Source organism: Cydia strobilella, chromosome 8 (assembly GCF_947568885.1).
Source record: "Cydia strobilella chromosome 8, ilCydStro3.1, whole genome shotgun sequence".
In the NCBI taxonomy this organism is placed as follows: Eukaryota; Metazoa; Arthropoda; class Insecta; order Lepidoptera; family Tortricidae; genus Cydia; species Cydia strobilella.
The window spans coordinates 10509028-10526942 of NC_086048.1; the positions used below are offsets into that span (position 1 = coordinate 10509028).

The 17915-nt window shown below is 37.4% G+C and overlaps 1 protein-coding gene across 1 annotated transcript; it reads right to left on the minus strand.

Annotated features, from left to right (window-relative positions):
* Positions 1-1180: 1180 nt before the first annotated feature.
* Positions 1181-17699, minus strand: LOC134743618 (ras-related and estrogen-regulated growth inhibitor-like protein). The gene is made up of 6 exons (XM_063677184.1): positions 17407-17699; positions 8877-8933; positions 7677-7753; positions 5648-5829; positions 4936-5122; positions 1181-4454 (listed from the first exon to the last, which is right to left on the minus strand). Exons 1-6 carry the CDS (start codon positions 17468-17470, stop codon positions 4386-4388), a joined length of 636 nt encoding a protein of 211 aa, XP_063533254.1. The 5' UTR covers positions 17471-17699; the 3' UTR covers positions 1181-4385.
* Positions 17700-17915: the final 216 nt, after the last annotated feature.

Genomic DNA, 17915 nt, shown 5'->3' on the forward strand with positions numbered 1-17915 from the left:
CCAGATAGGTGGCATTTTATTTAAAGATAGATTTGGAGGGCTACTTTATTTAAAGTTATATACATACATTAGTTTTTTCCCATCTACATAGTATTGATGTTAATTTAAAGGCATAGCAGATATACATAATCGACTTCTAAGAAGGTAAGGATGAAATCAACACTTACCAAAATACTTTTGCATCACTGGCTACGAAAAATGTGATATTTTAACCCCATGGGCACTTCAATGCTCATAGTTTGGGGGACCTGTCATTAACACGTCAATGCTTCGTTAATAATACGTGCTCAATCGCAACACCTGCCTAATGACCATAATGTGCCAAACAGTAAATATTTAACAGCAATTGAAGGAGGATAACGTTGACTTGCGTTGCGTTGGTATTACATCAAGTACCACTTTCCAGGTATTGATAGGCTGTATCAATAACTGGTAAATATGACTCTTGGCGTTTACTTATTGGTTTGCTTTCAATTGGCTAGGTCATATAAAAAAATACAATATTTAATACCTGAGTATATTGTTTGTCAACAATAAGGGGTTATTGCATGGATGCAAGGATGAATCCTTGCATTCTTTGCGAACGAATCCAACGACTAGCCCGAGCAAGGATCGTTTTCAGTTTCACGAAATATAAGGATAAATAAATGATTGAATAACCGCTTACGCTTGCGACTGTACTTTAAATCGAGCAAGCAAACGTAAGCAAATATTTTTTATAAGACAAGTATATGACGCAGAATGGCCTGGATCATCAGATTTTTGTCTATTTGAGTGAATTGCAAAAAAGTGTAGCAAAGTAATTTATCTATATAACATGTGAAAACAGTAGTATAAATGTAGTAGAATGGCTAATTTTATTAGTCCTAGGGTTCAAGATAATAAAACAGTCTAGATTCAACTGAGAAACAATATAATTGCACGAAAGTCAACGTCCTTGTATGGCCAAATCTCTAGTCAAAATTACTAATTAGGTAATCAAAACTAATATTCGGAAATCAATGCGTCTACACGTGTCGAGGGTCGATAGGAACTGTCGCACGACACACCGCTCGCCTGCCGGCGCTGGCGCAGCGGCCTCACCTTGAGATTAGGTGACGTCATCAGGCTTGACTCGTGGTTTGTGCACTGGGTTCTCGATATATATAATAAGGGCTCGGTTCTACAAATAAAACAAATATTTATTTTACTATCGAGTTTTATTATTTTACTGTAAATGTTATATCTAAAGGCTAACATGAACTTTTAACATCAATATTTACAATTTGTTGAGTCAATCGTAACTCTAGTGCGAGGTGTATTATAATATATATTATTAAAATGAATTATTTACAAGGAATACTGACTTTATTTACACGGTATTATAACATATTAAGTAAAAGGCGATTATGAAAAGGACGACACATTATTTGTATAGGTATTAAGATTTAGCTAAGCGTGTTGATTAGCTGTTGAAGCACTTGCGCATGATTTGAGCATGTACCAGCGCGAGCAACACGCGCAACTACTTAAGCCTAACAATCTGCGCAAGTAGTGCAAGTCAAGGCGCGGGCTACTGGAGCAAGTAACTTGCACATGCTGCTTGCGCAAAAATGCCGCACCTTTACTTGCTCCAGTTATCTCCATCGTGCACGAGTAATGCATATAGCTTAAATAAGCGGTTCACGCAAATAGTCAGCACCTTGCCGTAGGGGCAAGCACTCCAGTACTCCAAATCCGCATGTGCGCCGTATGTAAGCAGGAATGTATAAAATTTTGCACATATCACGTATAGCTGCGTCACGTCTAACGTATAGCTGCGTCCCTGTCGTCAGTTACGAATTAAGTAAGGTGTGTGAACCGTTTTACGTCTACTTATCCTCCTGACGATTGGCGTACTACATTAACTACATATAGTACATACATAGGGCCCAATTAAGTTTTGACTGTCCAATTGATCGAGTTAAATTTAAGATCGCTAATTTGGAAACCCTGTCGTCATCAGAAGGATAGACCAAATGTACTAAGTTTTGGAGCTATCTAAACTATTCAAAGTACTCACTGGTTCTCGTATTACATTATTTTTGTCGTTTCTTCGTAACATCACATACAAGAAAAACATTTTTAACAGAAAACTAAACACCAAAAATTTGTAACTAAGTGCAAATTCAGTCAAAAGAATGTGGCGTATTAGAGGCATCTGCAATTCTGCATCATTTAGGCGCTAACTGTGGCAATTCGGCCGCCTACAAATGTATACCTAGTACGAGTGTACGCCATCTTGTGAAATTACCAATTGGACGCCCAAAATTCTTTTTTAACATCGCACGTCCGTAAGAATCAGTAATACCAGAACTTGACGCAGCAGCAGCGTATGTACAGTTTTTGTCGTTGAGGTATGGACAAGCATGTTACTGCGTTATCGATAAGTCAACGTATTTTTAGAGTACCTACCACAGAAAGTACCTACCTACCGATAAACAACAATACAAAACATATATTGTTGACAGAAATATTCATACAGCTTGAATTATTTTCTCGCTAAATAACATTTCACAAATAGCAACGCTTAATGTATCGAGCGTTCGTGACCTCAGATATAAGTTTATATGTTCCTGTAGTGCCTCAATTACACCTATTGTAGGGTACCGTAATCGGGCCCTGCGAGTCACGCTCGATCCACACGACCCGCACCCCTAGAAAGCCAGGCTCAATACTCTCAATACAACTTACAATTGTAATTTGTATTAAACTTAAAGAGGTTACGGCCGAGATGCTTTTTAATATGGCACACCATGAAAATTAGAAACATTCCATTGTTCAAATTTTCACTTATGCCTCTCAAAAGTTATCTTACCTATATATCTGGAGAATATTACTTGCATCTGCAACCTACCACAAAATTACAAAACTACTTATTTAGAATACTGAGCTCGTTAACAAAGTAAAGATGTATCAGTACTACAAAAAACGTGTTTTTTTAGCTTAGATTAACAAGTTTTTAAACCGATTAAGGTACATCTCAAGTCACTATAATGGAACTATTTACTGACCTGCCCAGCATTCTTGCAACTTCAGCAAGAAAATAATAGATACTTTTCTTTAAGGGGCTACCTGAGGTTTTCATCGATTTTTGACAAGTTTTGAATCGTATCTCCTACTTTTGCACTACATATAGAATTATAAGACAAGCGCCTATCGGTTCTTCAATCTTTTATCTCCATTTTTGTCTACCGGATTGTGAAAAAAATTAATACTTATTTATTTATGATTGTTTTAAACATTGTCTAAAAAACACTTTTTTCGTGTCTCGATTGCTGTGAAAGATCTTACTTATACGAAATCTACATATTTGGGTTCGTCTTAGACGTCTCTAAAAATTTGTCTAAGGTTTTAATTTTAAACTAATTAACACAAAAGTTATGGCCAGAAAAACAGTTTTTTGCCCTAAAATTGTTCAACTTTGATGCCAAATATTTCGAAAACAATGAACTTTGAAGTAAATATGGGATACTATATTGCTAAAATCCGTTGCTGTTAATATGATAACCTACAAAAAACATTAGAAAACTAAGGGATTCAAATCGAAGGTCATTGGGGCATGGGATCCCCTTAACAAATGCAGATCCTACAGGACAGGTTTAAAATGACACAATGAGGTCGCCGATCTGCCAAAATTATATCCCAGAAGCATCAAGTATTCGGGGAGAGTTCAGTAATAATATACGTAAAAGTAGTCTTTAAATCTTCAAACAGGTTTTTTATAAGTAAACTAGATGTCCAAAAAACTCAGTCAGTGATGCATTATAAACATGGCTATTTGTGAAAACGGCAGCGTAAATCATGAATGTAAAAATTATAGTAATTCCACAGAATAATTCTTGTGAGAGCATAATGATTGAGTTTAACGTTGACGTACTTGTCTTACACGTTTAATGAAGGGTGTAAGCCTACCACATATCAGTTATGCGAATTAAACAAATATAGACCTTTTCTTACTAAGATAAGATCTTTGATAAGTGCAGATACGTTGGTGCAGCTACAAACCTGCTTGGCCAACGTTGTTCAAAGGTCGAAACCACGCGATTTAAAAAAATACAAGAAACAGTTACGTTATTTGTCTTAAAAACTAGTGAACGTTTACATATGTTTCTTGTACAATTTCATTAATCTGGCATTGTTCGCTATTTCACAAATAGGTAAGGATCTTTAATTTATTTATTAGAGGATTGCGACCACGACGGCCCGGTTAATAAGATTTTCAAAAACTCCAGAAATATTTCTGAGGAAAACATTTATGACATTTACTGACATATGTATTATTAAATTGATTTCTTATTTTATTTACAAACGAGCAGTCTCCATGGCTTAAGTAATAAATATTTGTATAAAACCTTAATCCTAGTTTAAATGCTGAGTGACGGCCTTTTCTTTCGCACACTTTTGCTATTTTTGCCAAATATTGTGCCGATTACCTGTTAAAAGAAAAAAATAAGTTATCAGATTGCCTAAGTACTTCACATTTGTTCCACATTTTGAAACAAGCAGGTTAACCCGCTTCCGATTTTCCGCCGGCTCTTAGAACGAATATACTTTAGAGACAGAATGGGCAGCAACAGTGAGACGAAGGCAGCAGCAGTGAAGCATGCAGGCCCCACGCTTTGGAACGTGGAAGTCAGGCGCAGACAACACAAAAGTAAAGACTTCAGATACTGAGGATGAGTCTAGTCTACGGCGAGCAACAAAACTACTCGCTCGTTCGTCTATTTGCCTCTTGTTTCATTTTAAGATACATGAGCACTAGAAAGGCGGTTAAGGAAATTATGATTTTTGCGGTAGGCTCTTAGAATAGTTTGCGCCGGATGACGGCAGCAGCAAAGCGAGCACGCAGCTGCGCGTAAACGGTGAGAACGCTGACAGCACGTGAGTCTGCCACCGACACATCGTAATACTTACTTTAGAAACAGAATAGGCGGCGAGCTTGCGCCGGGGCGAGGGCAGCAGCAGCGCGAGCGCGCGCGCCTCGCGCAGCAGCGCGTGGAAGGCGAGCGCCGCGCCCGCGCACGACTCCGCCGCCGACACCTCGTAGAACTGGCACCCGAACCGCAGAGACAGCTCCTGACCCTCCTCCGCATGGACCTCCCTACCAACAAAGTTTGAGTAAAACCTCATTATACGAAAACGACACGATTAGTTTACTATTCTTTGAGTCTTCAGCTCCTTTATAAGTATTTATCAATACCTAAGTATTAAATGCGTATGTTAAATAATCTAGAAGAATTAAGTAAATAAATATTTGGGGACAATCTTACACAGAAAAAAATAATTTAAAATAAAGCAAAAATAAATTGCAGAATTGGCAAAAAAAGGGTTCACTTATTCCGATTTATATACACTGTGCGACCTTGGAAACCGGAGCCTCTGTGTGGTCATTACAATAAAGTTTCTAGGCAGTGTAATAACTACATATTATATACCTACGCAACATTACTTAATTTTATTATAAGAGCTTGTTGAACAAAGAAAACATCGTGGAGATCCCTGAATGTTCATCACCGAAGAAATTGCCCGCCAATGTAGTGAGTGATCTCACTAAACCATTTCCAAGGCCTGTGTCATAAGTGTAGGTTCAGTAACCTCTAGTGACTGCTGCTTTGTCCTCTCTCACCTAGCATGTTCGAGGTCTCTCTTGTTCCCCAAGAGGGTGACGGCCGCGCAGCCCGGCAGCCGGGTGCGCTCCAGGAGAGATAGCAGCTCGGCGGCCGCCACGAAAGACCGCCGCTCGCACACTGAATATACCACGGCGAACGCATCGCCCCATCGCACGTGCTCTGCCAGGCAGCCACGAATCTGGGAAAAAAAGATCCGATAGGTATTGACGGCGTGAAGGCAAGCACGAGAAGAATATTATAAACGAATGGCAATACCCAAGAAGAGGAAAGCATGTATTAGCTTGGTACGTATTCAACCCAAATATGTTTGGTGAAGGGTTTACGCATAATCTCTCTTTTTGGACCAGTCGAGAATGAAATGATGTAGTAAACTTAATTATCTGTCCTAAGGAGTCAGTAGATATGAAATTTTTGTTTTTGTTATCGTGTGGAAGAATTACGTACCTAATTTTAAAAGCTCGTGACCTAAATTTAAAGTTAAGACACTTCAAATATACCTAGTTATTATTTGCTTATAAACCAAATTCCAGAGACATAAATTTTAAGAATAACAATCTAAAATAAACAAGGCCACGCCTCGAGTTGAAAGCGTGGTATAAGTTTGGTTTGGTTAAATATTCAAACCACTCAAAATGTTTGCCTTAATAAGATGTATTTTTCAAGACAGATTAATTTGAACGCTGGCGCTGGCGCCTAACTATTACAACAGAACTGTGCCATGACATGTCGCCGCTTAATTAAAAGTAGCGGTGCTGATAAAGGTTTTGGGCACAAATTCTGGAAATTCAGATTCAATTCCATTAACAAAAGCCAAGATTAAGCGTAATCTATTAAATAAATGTAACGAAGCTCATTATAATGCAGCCAAGACACAAGTGTCTCTGCGGGGCGCAATGGGGCCGCCGCTTTATAATCTATTATGCAATTCAAAACATTGAAACACTTTTTTTACAGTTCCGTTATTGAATTTTGGACCTACATCCAACACGCTTGTAAACAAAAGAATTATTTTTAACTACATTGGTGTTTTCTTGTTTTGAGTTGATATTCCAGTACGTGCCACTGAAATATCAACTGAAGCAAGCAACTGCGCCGAAATATCGACAAGCAAAACAAGGTAATCGAGGTTACTAGTCCCTTCAAATCATCAACTTCAGATGATGTTTATAAATGTATCAAAAAACATATAAACCTACCTAATATAACTACATCTGTCTTAAGACAGTGTTAAACACAGTAGCAGTGCACAGTGGCGGGGCGTCCATAGAACACTGTTCCCGAATCCCGCCTGATTGAGTATTTTGATACAATAGGAGGACTTTATTTACAGGCTTAGAGGAAAAGCAAGGAAAATTAGCTTCGGCATGTCGAACGGCAAATGTTAACGCTACGTATAAGTCCACTTATGTAGTAAGTACCTACAATTTAAAATTTACTAAAGGAAGTGTATTTTTCACTATCCTAAAACTAAAGAAGTTACTAAATTTCATCGCAACAGCATGAATTGAATTTTCAGATTACTTTCTGAAGCCTTTACTTTTTTACGATACATTTAATATAGGGTGCGGCTATTGCCTACAAATCTCTAGAAATTAGATCAAAAGGCACTAAGCTTTCTTCAAAACCCACCGACTAAAAACAAACAATGTCAATATCTACTCGTAAAAATAAGCTTATAATATTATAAGAAGTTTACAAGCTTACGCAATAACTCGTTTCGCAGTCTGTTTTTGAGATAGGCGGTATTCCGCTGCGCTGGAGGCGACCGCGGCCGCCGCCGCCGCGATCGCATCTGATAGCCGATACAAGACCCATAAACTTTGTCTAATTAAATTGTACGAGCATCAGCCTCCCGCTACCTAGCAGATAAACATCGCCATTGTCTACCGCTAAATGAATCTCGGCCTTTCCGGCTTCATTTACAATACTGTTGCCACTTAAATCTTTATTGTACACCACCTACAGATTAACGTCGAAGGTAATAAAGTTGAACAGCAAAACAATTAACTTTATCAATTTACTTACAGCACAGTTAGATGTGTCCATAATCTCGACTTCAGATACCGCGCCGTCGAACGCGACTCGGTGCTGATAAAGAAAATCTGAAACCAAACAATACATTTGTTGGGTATTCCCAGCTAATAGCCACCACTAAAACTAAGCATCAATTAGTATCCTGTGAAGCTAGGAATCCAAGGTGATTTATTTTATTGGATACCTAGAAGGATATAAAACGTAGGTATATGCAATACTTATTTACAGTAAAAATAGTAACAATAATTGGCCTTAATTGGCCTACAATTTAATTGATTTAATTGTGCAACAAATTCTGTTAATGGTAAAGGCGTGATAAATGATTGACTTACTTATAAAAATATTTCAAAGACAAAAAGCACGGTAGATATTTAAACTGTATCAATTGTACCAAGTTTTGAAGGTAGAGGTATGTAGTACTTAATTGAGAAGCAACTATCATAAATATCATAATTGCGCATTGTAATTTGCTATAACATTACCGACAATTATGGTATAATGGATTGTTTTCGGCTAGTCGCTATAGGTATAGTCATAATATCCTAAACGAACAGCGACATTCGGCGCGCTTCGAAAAATGAATTAGATATTCACTAGATATGAAATAGCAAAGATATGTGACATTTCACGGCAAAAGGTACCTTATGGCGGCTGGCGCTTACGTCGCATAGCGTCGCAAATTATTGTTATTATTGTACAATATTAATTGGAGCGGCGTTAATAATAGCGTAAGCTCCAACCGCCATAAGGTACCTTTACCCGTGGGACGTCATATATCTTTACTATTTCATATCTAGTGAATCTAATTCATTTCCCGAATCGCGCCGATTGTTACCTTGTTTATCTTAACATTCTTAATATAGGCAGTGGAATGCGAGTGACCGATAAATACTAAATTATGTTCTTTTAAGAGGCTTTCGCTGAGTTACTAGCAATGAATATTAAAATGAATTTCCTTAACATTTTAACTTACTTCGAAGCGCCACGCCAGTGACGCAAAACACGACACTTGCCATTCGTGTAAGGTCGGAAGGAAAGAGACATTTCAATTTAGTTGCACTCGACATCGCGCAAATTGACGTCAATTGTAACTCGTAATTTTACATATAATATTCTCAGCCTCATAAACGAAATGGCCTCTGATAATTATCTACGATGATGTCGGTAATTTGATTGTAAACATTCACTCACCTCCTGTAGAGCTGTATTCACCTATGTACCGCTTAGTTAGATAACGCACGACGACCGCTGCAACAAACAAATAACTTAACTCATTATACTGTTCAATTATGATGTAATTGATACATCAACCTTTACACCTTTTATAGATACGGAGTGACCAGAATCATGACCCTGGTAATAAAGCTAACAATGACTTAAGGTCGTTCCTCCTAACTTTCTACCAGAAGCGCTGTAAGCATTGATTAGTCTTTTCATTCCACTCCCGGTATTTCGATCCAAGAGACGTATACAATACAAACAGTTATCAACAACAATGACGATGCAATTTTGGAGAAAGCCCTCGCCGACAGCTACCTACAAAACGACGAGGGAATCCTGCCACCTCGAAAGGAGCTGAAGAACCTATTCAAAAAGTTCATTACACGAGCCACGACTCGACGGGCGCGGAATAATGAAGATAGGTACTTGACCCTTTGATGGATAATAATAATTATACGAGTTTCTACTCCATGACTGATGGAAATTTATGTTCTGATGCACTTTCTTGTTTGAATTGCTATGCTCAGATCTGATAGTTGATGAAAGACTAGTTGTTTGCATTAAATCTTATGCAGCGTAATTTCTTATTTACCTTCCCTAGCTAACAAATGCTGTTTATTATTCCAGGCGCAGTTTTATCATCAAAGGCGGTGTTAGCCCAGGGGGATTATCGCCGCTTCCATTTTAGTCTGACTCTAGGCCCAAAACGATTACCCAACGTCTACGCAGCCTTATGCAACTGCACGTCGCATGACAATGGACTTGGGTGGAATGCATTCATGACACATTCTAGGGCACCCGATTAAGGTAACTTGACCAAATGTTCTTCGTCTCGATTGCGACTTCGGAGAGTAGGTACCTTCTGCATTGGATTTTTTATCAGGTAATCCTGAATTAATGCGTTGATAATCAAATAAAGAATTCAATAATTGTTGTTTATCTGTAAGGTCCTAAAGAAACGCTCTGAGCTAGGTAGGTCCTTAGCAGGGAATGCAATAACCGGACAAACTTCATAACCGGTTTCGGTTACGGTTATGCCCGAAAAATAACCGATAATCGATTATATTCGGTTACGATTATTTTCAACAAAAAAATTATATATTTACAATAAAGAAATTAAAAAAATGACGTAAATAAAAAAACAGTATAAGGGAATGTGAGTCTTCGTTTTTTAGGGTTCCGTAAACGGGACCCTGATACTAAAACTCCGCTGTCCGTCTGTCCGTCTATCACCAGGCTGCTGTATCTCATGAACCGTGATAGCTGGACAGTTGAAATTTTCACAGATGATGTATTTCTGTTGCCGCTATAACAACAAATACTAAAAACAGAATAATATAAATATTTAAGTGGGGCTCCCATACAACAAACGTGATTTTTTTGCCGTTTTTTTTTCGTAATGGTACGGAACCCTTCGTGCGCGAGTCACCCTCGCACTTGGCCGGTTTTTTTTAAATAAAACACACAACATACAGTAAAAGTTAAAATATGACCCTGGACGTGATACTCATCAGAATATTTCATAAATGAGGGAAGTAAATGTGGTATATTTTCGTTATTAAAGTATACACACATGAGAAAACTTAGTCACAGGCTTCACAGCCAAAAAAGGCAGGATTTTATAGTCATTAGAATATCAATTCATAAAAATCATAAAATTTAAGTCATAAATAAATAACCAAAATTAACCGAAATTTTGCCAAAATAATCGGTTATAACCGATTAATTCGGTTACGGTTATAACCGATTTTCACTACCTAGTCCCTAGTTAGTAATTTTTCTTAATATTACTAAACTCGACCATTACAAACTACATAATTTACCGGAATTCACCGGCCATTTGTAATAGTACAATATCAGACAACTGTTTACGGTAAACATTTACTCCTCCTTTGATTGACATCATTCGATAAACCCACTGAGTTACCGCATCAATAAAGTTGAATAGTTGTTAACAGCATTCATGAAGAATGAAGTTCTTAATGAGGCATTATGATTCTTAAAGACGTAACATTACCGAACCACCGGCAGTAACCGAATTTTATGAAAGACATGCCAAATTCCACACTCATTTTCCTTTCGTTTTTTTTCGCCCGCGCATTAAGTGCATACACTTTCTCCGAGACTCGATTACGCATTCTGTGATAAAACTGTTTAATATTTGATCGAAACACTTTGAAGCCCATTACGAATTAAAAACAAACAATCATTTCGATCCGTTGTAAATGTCGATATAAAAATCATTTAAATGCGTTGAAGGGCGTAAGACAAATTGCGATGATCAAGCTACATGGCACCACGTGGGTTGATAGATGGTGCTTTATCTTAGCAACAATGGATGTATCGGCAGGAATCTATAGGGTAATTAATAGATTACTAGTCTCATCGATCAAGAGTCGATTGATGCGAGTGTCGGCGAACAGGTAATACGCATCTATGTAGGATATACCAGCTTGCGTACCTTTATCTCCACTTTCCTCTATCCTGTCACTAGAAAATTAATTCTTGATTGCGTTAACACGAAACCACAAAGAACATCTTTCGATTTGTATGGTCATAAAAAATATTAATTTAAAAACACAAAGTTTATATTTTTAGTTTTTTTGCTATTGCATATATAGTAAAACTGTTTAAGTTGATATAGTTGGTTTCGATTTATTTATAATAAAAAAAAACAAGGCTCTCCGAACGTAATTCAACTCTTGTAAGTAAAAAACTATTTATATTAAATTACAGAAACATTTTTTCGTTTTACTCGCACAAGGTTTGACATTAAATCGATGCGGGTCCATCGGGTGCTGTGGTTAATGTCGAGTATTAAGGCGCATAAAAAAGCGAGTCTACGTGAAATTGTGGCTACGTGAGGGTATTACCTGTCTATAGTATCTGTACTGACGCGTGCGTGAACTGGAAACCACTGAGCGTAGGGAGTCGGGTCACGCATAACTTGTGCGGCACAAGGGAGAGCTCCGTAGCTTCATACCTACCATAAGAAAAAAAAGAAAAACTAAAAAGCGGTGTACCCTTATTTTACCGCCAAACTTTTTGCCGAATTTTGTTTTACAGAAAATTATTCATAGAATAATCGTAATCCACGTTTTCGTTATAATTAGTTCTGTTTCTTTGATTATTCATTTCAAAGAAACATACTTTGTAACTTTATTTAAATCTAGAATATTTATTCCAAGATTTTTACACAAAATAAAAGACTGACTGTCGAAATATTATTCATTAAATATTATTTGTTTGACACTACAGTTCACTTAAATGAAACAAACAAACAATAAATGATAACTTATTTTGTACCACAATTTTAAGAGAAATACATTTTTTGCCAGAAACGTGGGTTAGGTTAGGTTATAACTGCGACCCCCTATAAAACGAACTCCAGATACACGACATTGTGCATTGTAAATATTTTCGCCCTAACAAAAATATGTATGATGAATACTATAAATATTATTCTATAAATTTAATGTTCGTTTAAATAACTGTTCTGTATCATAAATTTTGGTAACCCGTATTTATAAGAAGTAACTTTTCTACATATGGATGATTCTGTGATATGAAATTATGTGTGATAGTGATTATTAGGGAAGGGAAGACAGCTTTTAGGCGATCGGATATATATTTTAAAACTTTGTGAAGGTGACAAATTCGAATGTTAACTGCCAGCTGCATTACAGCTGACTCAAGTCAATACTTCAATAGAAAATTCCACTTCATTGTGCATGGAAAAATCAATAAATTCTCCTATCGACAGTTAATTTCGAAATGAATAGGTCCCAATACCATTAATATGAACAAGCGAAATAGGCCGCATCGGCTAGTCTGCACCGCCAGTGGTAGACGTCAGCGGCACCGCGGTGCATCACTACGGAGTGATCCATCACGGCGTGGCGTGAGAAGCCGTCGACGACGGAGTTTGCTGTTAGAGCGCTTTCACATTGTCCGATCCGATATCGGATGTCGGAAGGAAGTAAAATGTAAGATATATGTGCTTCTAATCTCTGTATTCATTTATGCATTTAATATTTGCCTCCGCTGCCGGACTACGGGGATGTAGGATCCTACATCCGATATCGGATCGGACAATGTGAAAACGCTCTTACAGTACAGAGGGCCATTTTCACCCGATTAGCGAAGATAGGAGGATTAGGAGGGTAATGTTTGAATGTGGTTCTGTCTTTTTTTAATGCGTGAGATGTCATATGTCATTACATCGTCACATCTGTGGGCTGGCGTATGTGTGTAGGTCAGTTTAAGTTTAATTTTCTGTATTTATCGAATTTTTATGCCTACATGCTTATTGTGGGACCTGTATTTCCTTTTGTTTGAAACGCGCCGCAGTCGTTTTCATTTCTGTTGTAAGAATATAACTTATTTGTGTGGTCCAGGATATTTTTTTTACAATTTTATCTCACTACAATGTATAGCCAGCAATACTATTCGCTTAGCACCTTTGCATACAAACTTCTATTCAGGGGGGGTACCTTTTCTCTGCAGCTGACTGTACGAGTAGAGTCTATACATAAACGCATGTCAAGCTACACAGTGCTGCACAATCTGCGATCTTAATTGACATTGCGACAGATTGTCGACACCAAAAACGATTTCCAAGTTTATTTTTAGTCGCTGTCTGTGCCTTTCAAATTTCACCCCACGAATACACAATCAACTTCCAGGGAACGTCATGGCAGATCGTTAATAAACTAAAATACTGTATCGACCCAAGTTAATTGTTTTAACTGGTCGATTTAAAAACCGTTCGTACGCGATGTATCATCTCGAGACTGGCCTAGTTATTCGGACACCAGATAAGGGATAAACTGCATTAAGCACCGATGAAATTATAAACGACTAACGGACATTATGACCTGTAAATAACGTACGGCGGCTCCAGTAATGAGCTCCGAGAATAATTTAAATCGTAGTCGCCGCTTTATGCTACGGGACGAGCTAAACGATGTTAGTCGGTCGCGGGTCCCTGCCACTCCCTCGTAGACAGGATCTACTTTAAAAACAATTTCACATGTCGGCCCAGCGCTTGTTTGTAATGAATTGCAAACGCGTGCGTCTACGCCGGTCCGTCAGCCGTCAGCGGGCGCGCCGGGCCGGCAATTAGAGCGCAATTACACTCGACGCCGGTGGGTCAGCGCGATTTCCCGACACCGTCGCCTGGCGCCAACCGTTGTGTAACGCTAAAACGTCCGATTAACGCTTAACCGAGGTCGTTGATCTACACTCACCTTATGTGCAAATCATAAACTTTAAACGCCTCTACTCTAATTAACAAAGTTTTTCTTAATTAAGTGGTAATGTTTAGCAGCACTTAAGTCTTGCTATGTAGGTTACCTTGCGATAACTGACGCCGTGTTCTATGAGACGCCGGATTCATGAAATTCTTTGACAATTATTCACGTTAAGACTTTTCTAATGGACGATGTCTATGTCCAAACCGTAAGATAAACGTAAGGTAAAATTAAACCATAAGAAACAATGAAGTAAAACCATTTATTTTGTAGTTTATTTGATGAAAGAATATGAAGTATCTTTATGTACCTACACAGCAGTCAGCTGCAGAGAGAAGTGACCCCCCCCCACTCCTCCCACCTGCAAACAAATTTCTATGCAGGGAGGGTCACTTCTCTCTGCAGCTGACTCAACAAATTGGTTGGTTCGAATGTTTAGAATCACTCATAACATTCTTCGTGGAATGTCTACAACTCCATCTGTCACTACTAAAAATGTGTAATGCATCATATTATTCCAGTGTGTGTTTTTTGATAAGATGCATAATTGAATTATAATATAAAACAATGGCGAGACAATACAAGGTGAGCTTATCATAATTCACATTGAAACATTCCATCTGAAGGAATTTGGTAAACAACCGGAGATATTTGTTGACGAATGAAATTGCGATCTTCAAGACACTATCGCCTTCCACTATCGTACACGACCGCTTCTTCCATTATTTCCAGAAAGGAAAATGAGATATCTATATAAAATATGAACTAAAATAAATAACAAACTAAAAAAACCGGCCAAGTGCGAGTCGGACTCGCGCACAAAGGGTTCCGTACCATTACGCAAAAAATGGCAAACGTTTGTTGTATGGGAGCCCCGCTTAAATATTTTTTATTCTGTTTTCAGTAAGTACCTATTTGTTGTTATAGCAGCAACAGAAATACATCATCTGTGAAAATTTCAACTGTCTAGCTATCACGGATCATGAGATACACCCTGGGGACAGACAGACGGACAGAGAGGTCTTAGTAATAGGGTCATGTTTTTACCCTTTGCCCTTTGGGTACGGAACCCTAAAATTAGAATAGCATAATTATCTGTCATTTGTTATGCTAGGCCAAGGTAACAAATTGCCAATTACTTAAAAAATAAATAATTTACACAAATTAATGACACTGTGCACAGTGGATCGAAATGACAAAAAAATGGACATTCGCATTTGTTCTAAAGGTTAGAAAGCGGGATCGGTAATGGTTTTCTTATAATAAGATACCTATTTTTCAGTTTCATACAAAAAACAGATTTTATTTTTTTCTGCTTTAATAAAGCCTTATTTTGAAAAAAAATATATGAATTTTTTTATTTCTTACATCATTTTCAACCGAAAAGCATTTTTTCAAATAGGATTTTAAAAAAATAATGCGAATGTCCATTTTTTTGTCATTTCGATCCACTGTGCTGCGGCCTCCTCGCACAACGTATCAGCATTGCGATACAGCGGGGAAATGCCGCCAGTATCCTTGGTACAATGCCTCAAGGGCCTATTTTAGATTTAAGCTAGTTATTAATTTCGTTACGTAGTGCCACTGTATATATCTTGTATGTAAATAATGTGTTTAATATGACTCTATTTACCTGCAAACATAATTACTGCAATCGCGCGAACTACATACGCGTACCCTATGATGAGCGAACGCGAGTTTAAAGTTACGATAGCGATGGTGCATGGGTATATATATATATATATATATATATATATATATATATGCTTTTTATTAAATTTCGTTGATACAATTACTCTAATGAGCATATAAGTATCAGTTTAACAGAAGAAAAAAATAAAAATGAAATTTAAATGTTCTTATTTCAACTGTCAACATAGTTTTAAAGTTCTTATATGTACATTACATTTTACATACCTAACGAGAAATGATAAAGAATTAGATTATTACGAGTATATAATTGAGGATTATTATTATTGTGGACCTAATAAAATGTATAATACCTATAACATATGTGTCTCTTGTGTCTACTGTATAAATAACTTACCTATAAATTTGTACATAATTATAAAGGAATTTTAAAGGTTCATTTATCATCCAAGGATGGAAACATTGTAAAAAACAAATTGTATTTTTAATTATGCAGACATCAATCTTTAGTCTGTTAATTAAATGGACATCATTATTAACCAAAAAACTCATCTTGTATTCTCTCATAATAAATGATTCCCAAATTTGCAAGGCTGTTAACCTGTTGGCGGTAATCATGGTTTCACATTTTATTACATTCTTCCATTTATTGTACACTCATAAGAAAAACAATGTACTTGGCTGGTATTTATGTTTTTACGGTGTTCCGGACATTTGGCAGGACTGCGCGGAGCCGAAGCCAACACGTAGTCCTTTTGGACATTTTAATGATATTTAAGGGGTACACAGTTTTCATGTTCATACATTAAGGACATTAAATTAATTTTACTTATACAACGTGCCCACGAGGAACCCGAAAGATTTTAACCGTATTTTCCTAATTATATTTAAAGACAAAAATACCTTATAAACTCTTCTGGATTTCGCCTAGTTTCAGAGTTAAAACCATTTTTAAAAAAAACGGCCAAGTGCGTCGTCGTTTTAGTATTTGTTGTTATAGCGGCAACAGAAATACATCATCTGTGAAATTATCTCTATCACGGTTCATGAGATACAGCCTGATGACAGACAGACGGACAGCGGAGTCTTAGTAATAGGGTCCCGTTTTTACCCTTTGGGTACGGAACCCTAAAAAACATCTTTTTATTGTTACTTAGTGCAAAACTACTTTTTGATGGTGATGTTGCCACTCCAGGACCTACCTACTTCAAATATCCTTATTGATAGAATATGTCAAAAGGTGACAAGTAACACTTTGCATAAACTAGGTTTTACAAAAAAAAGTTGAAATTATTTTTGAGTGACCGTTTTACAAATAGCATTTACATTTTATGTATGTATGTTATATTCAAAAGATCGGATAAATCGGATTTTTTTTTGGCGAAATTGACCCTAATAAGCTCATAACACTTTATTCCTTCTTTTGGCCTCAGCAACGCGTGGTTAAAATCTCTCAGGTTCCTCGTGGGCACCTTGTAGGTATATTTGTTTCTATGTATGGAAATTTTAAATTAAATATAAGAATGTATTAAATATTAAAAAGCCTGCATTTATAGAAATCTCATAATATAAGTACGTTTGTAATATAAAATACTAACCCGATTTCCCGCACCGCGGACTCCCCAACACTACCACCCTAATGCGATTTACAGTCATCTTCATTTGTGCTGTTTTTCACGACAGTTTCATCAAAATCATGCGTACTCGAACATATCGCCGGCAAAGTTTGCAAACCACATTGTCCAATGCACTTGTAAACTCACGATTCGCGACGCTTAAAAATAGCAAGTTGTATCGTAAAATATATCGTCCGCGATTTGTTGGTGCGTGTGCTCGGTGTCGGGCCCGACCGGCTGCCGCGACGATTCTCACGCGACTGTCTGAATCGCGAGCCTCCGAGGGCATAGCGCCGCCGTCGCCGCAGCCTCCGCTCTATGCGTAAGCGCATAATATACAACGAGATGACATATGTACTACGATAGTGCATCGGCGTTTGTTGTTATTGGGAGTTGAATGATACGAACTTTTATTAGATAAAACGGAAATGGATACATGAATATAAAACTTTAGGTTATTGGTAGACAACTTTGAGGTACATTAGTCATAA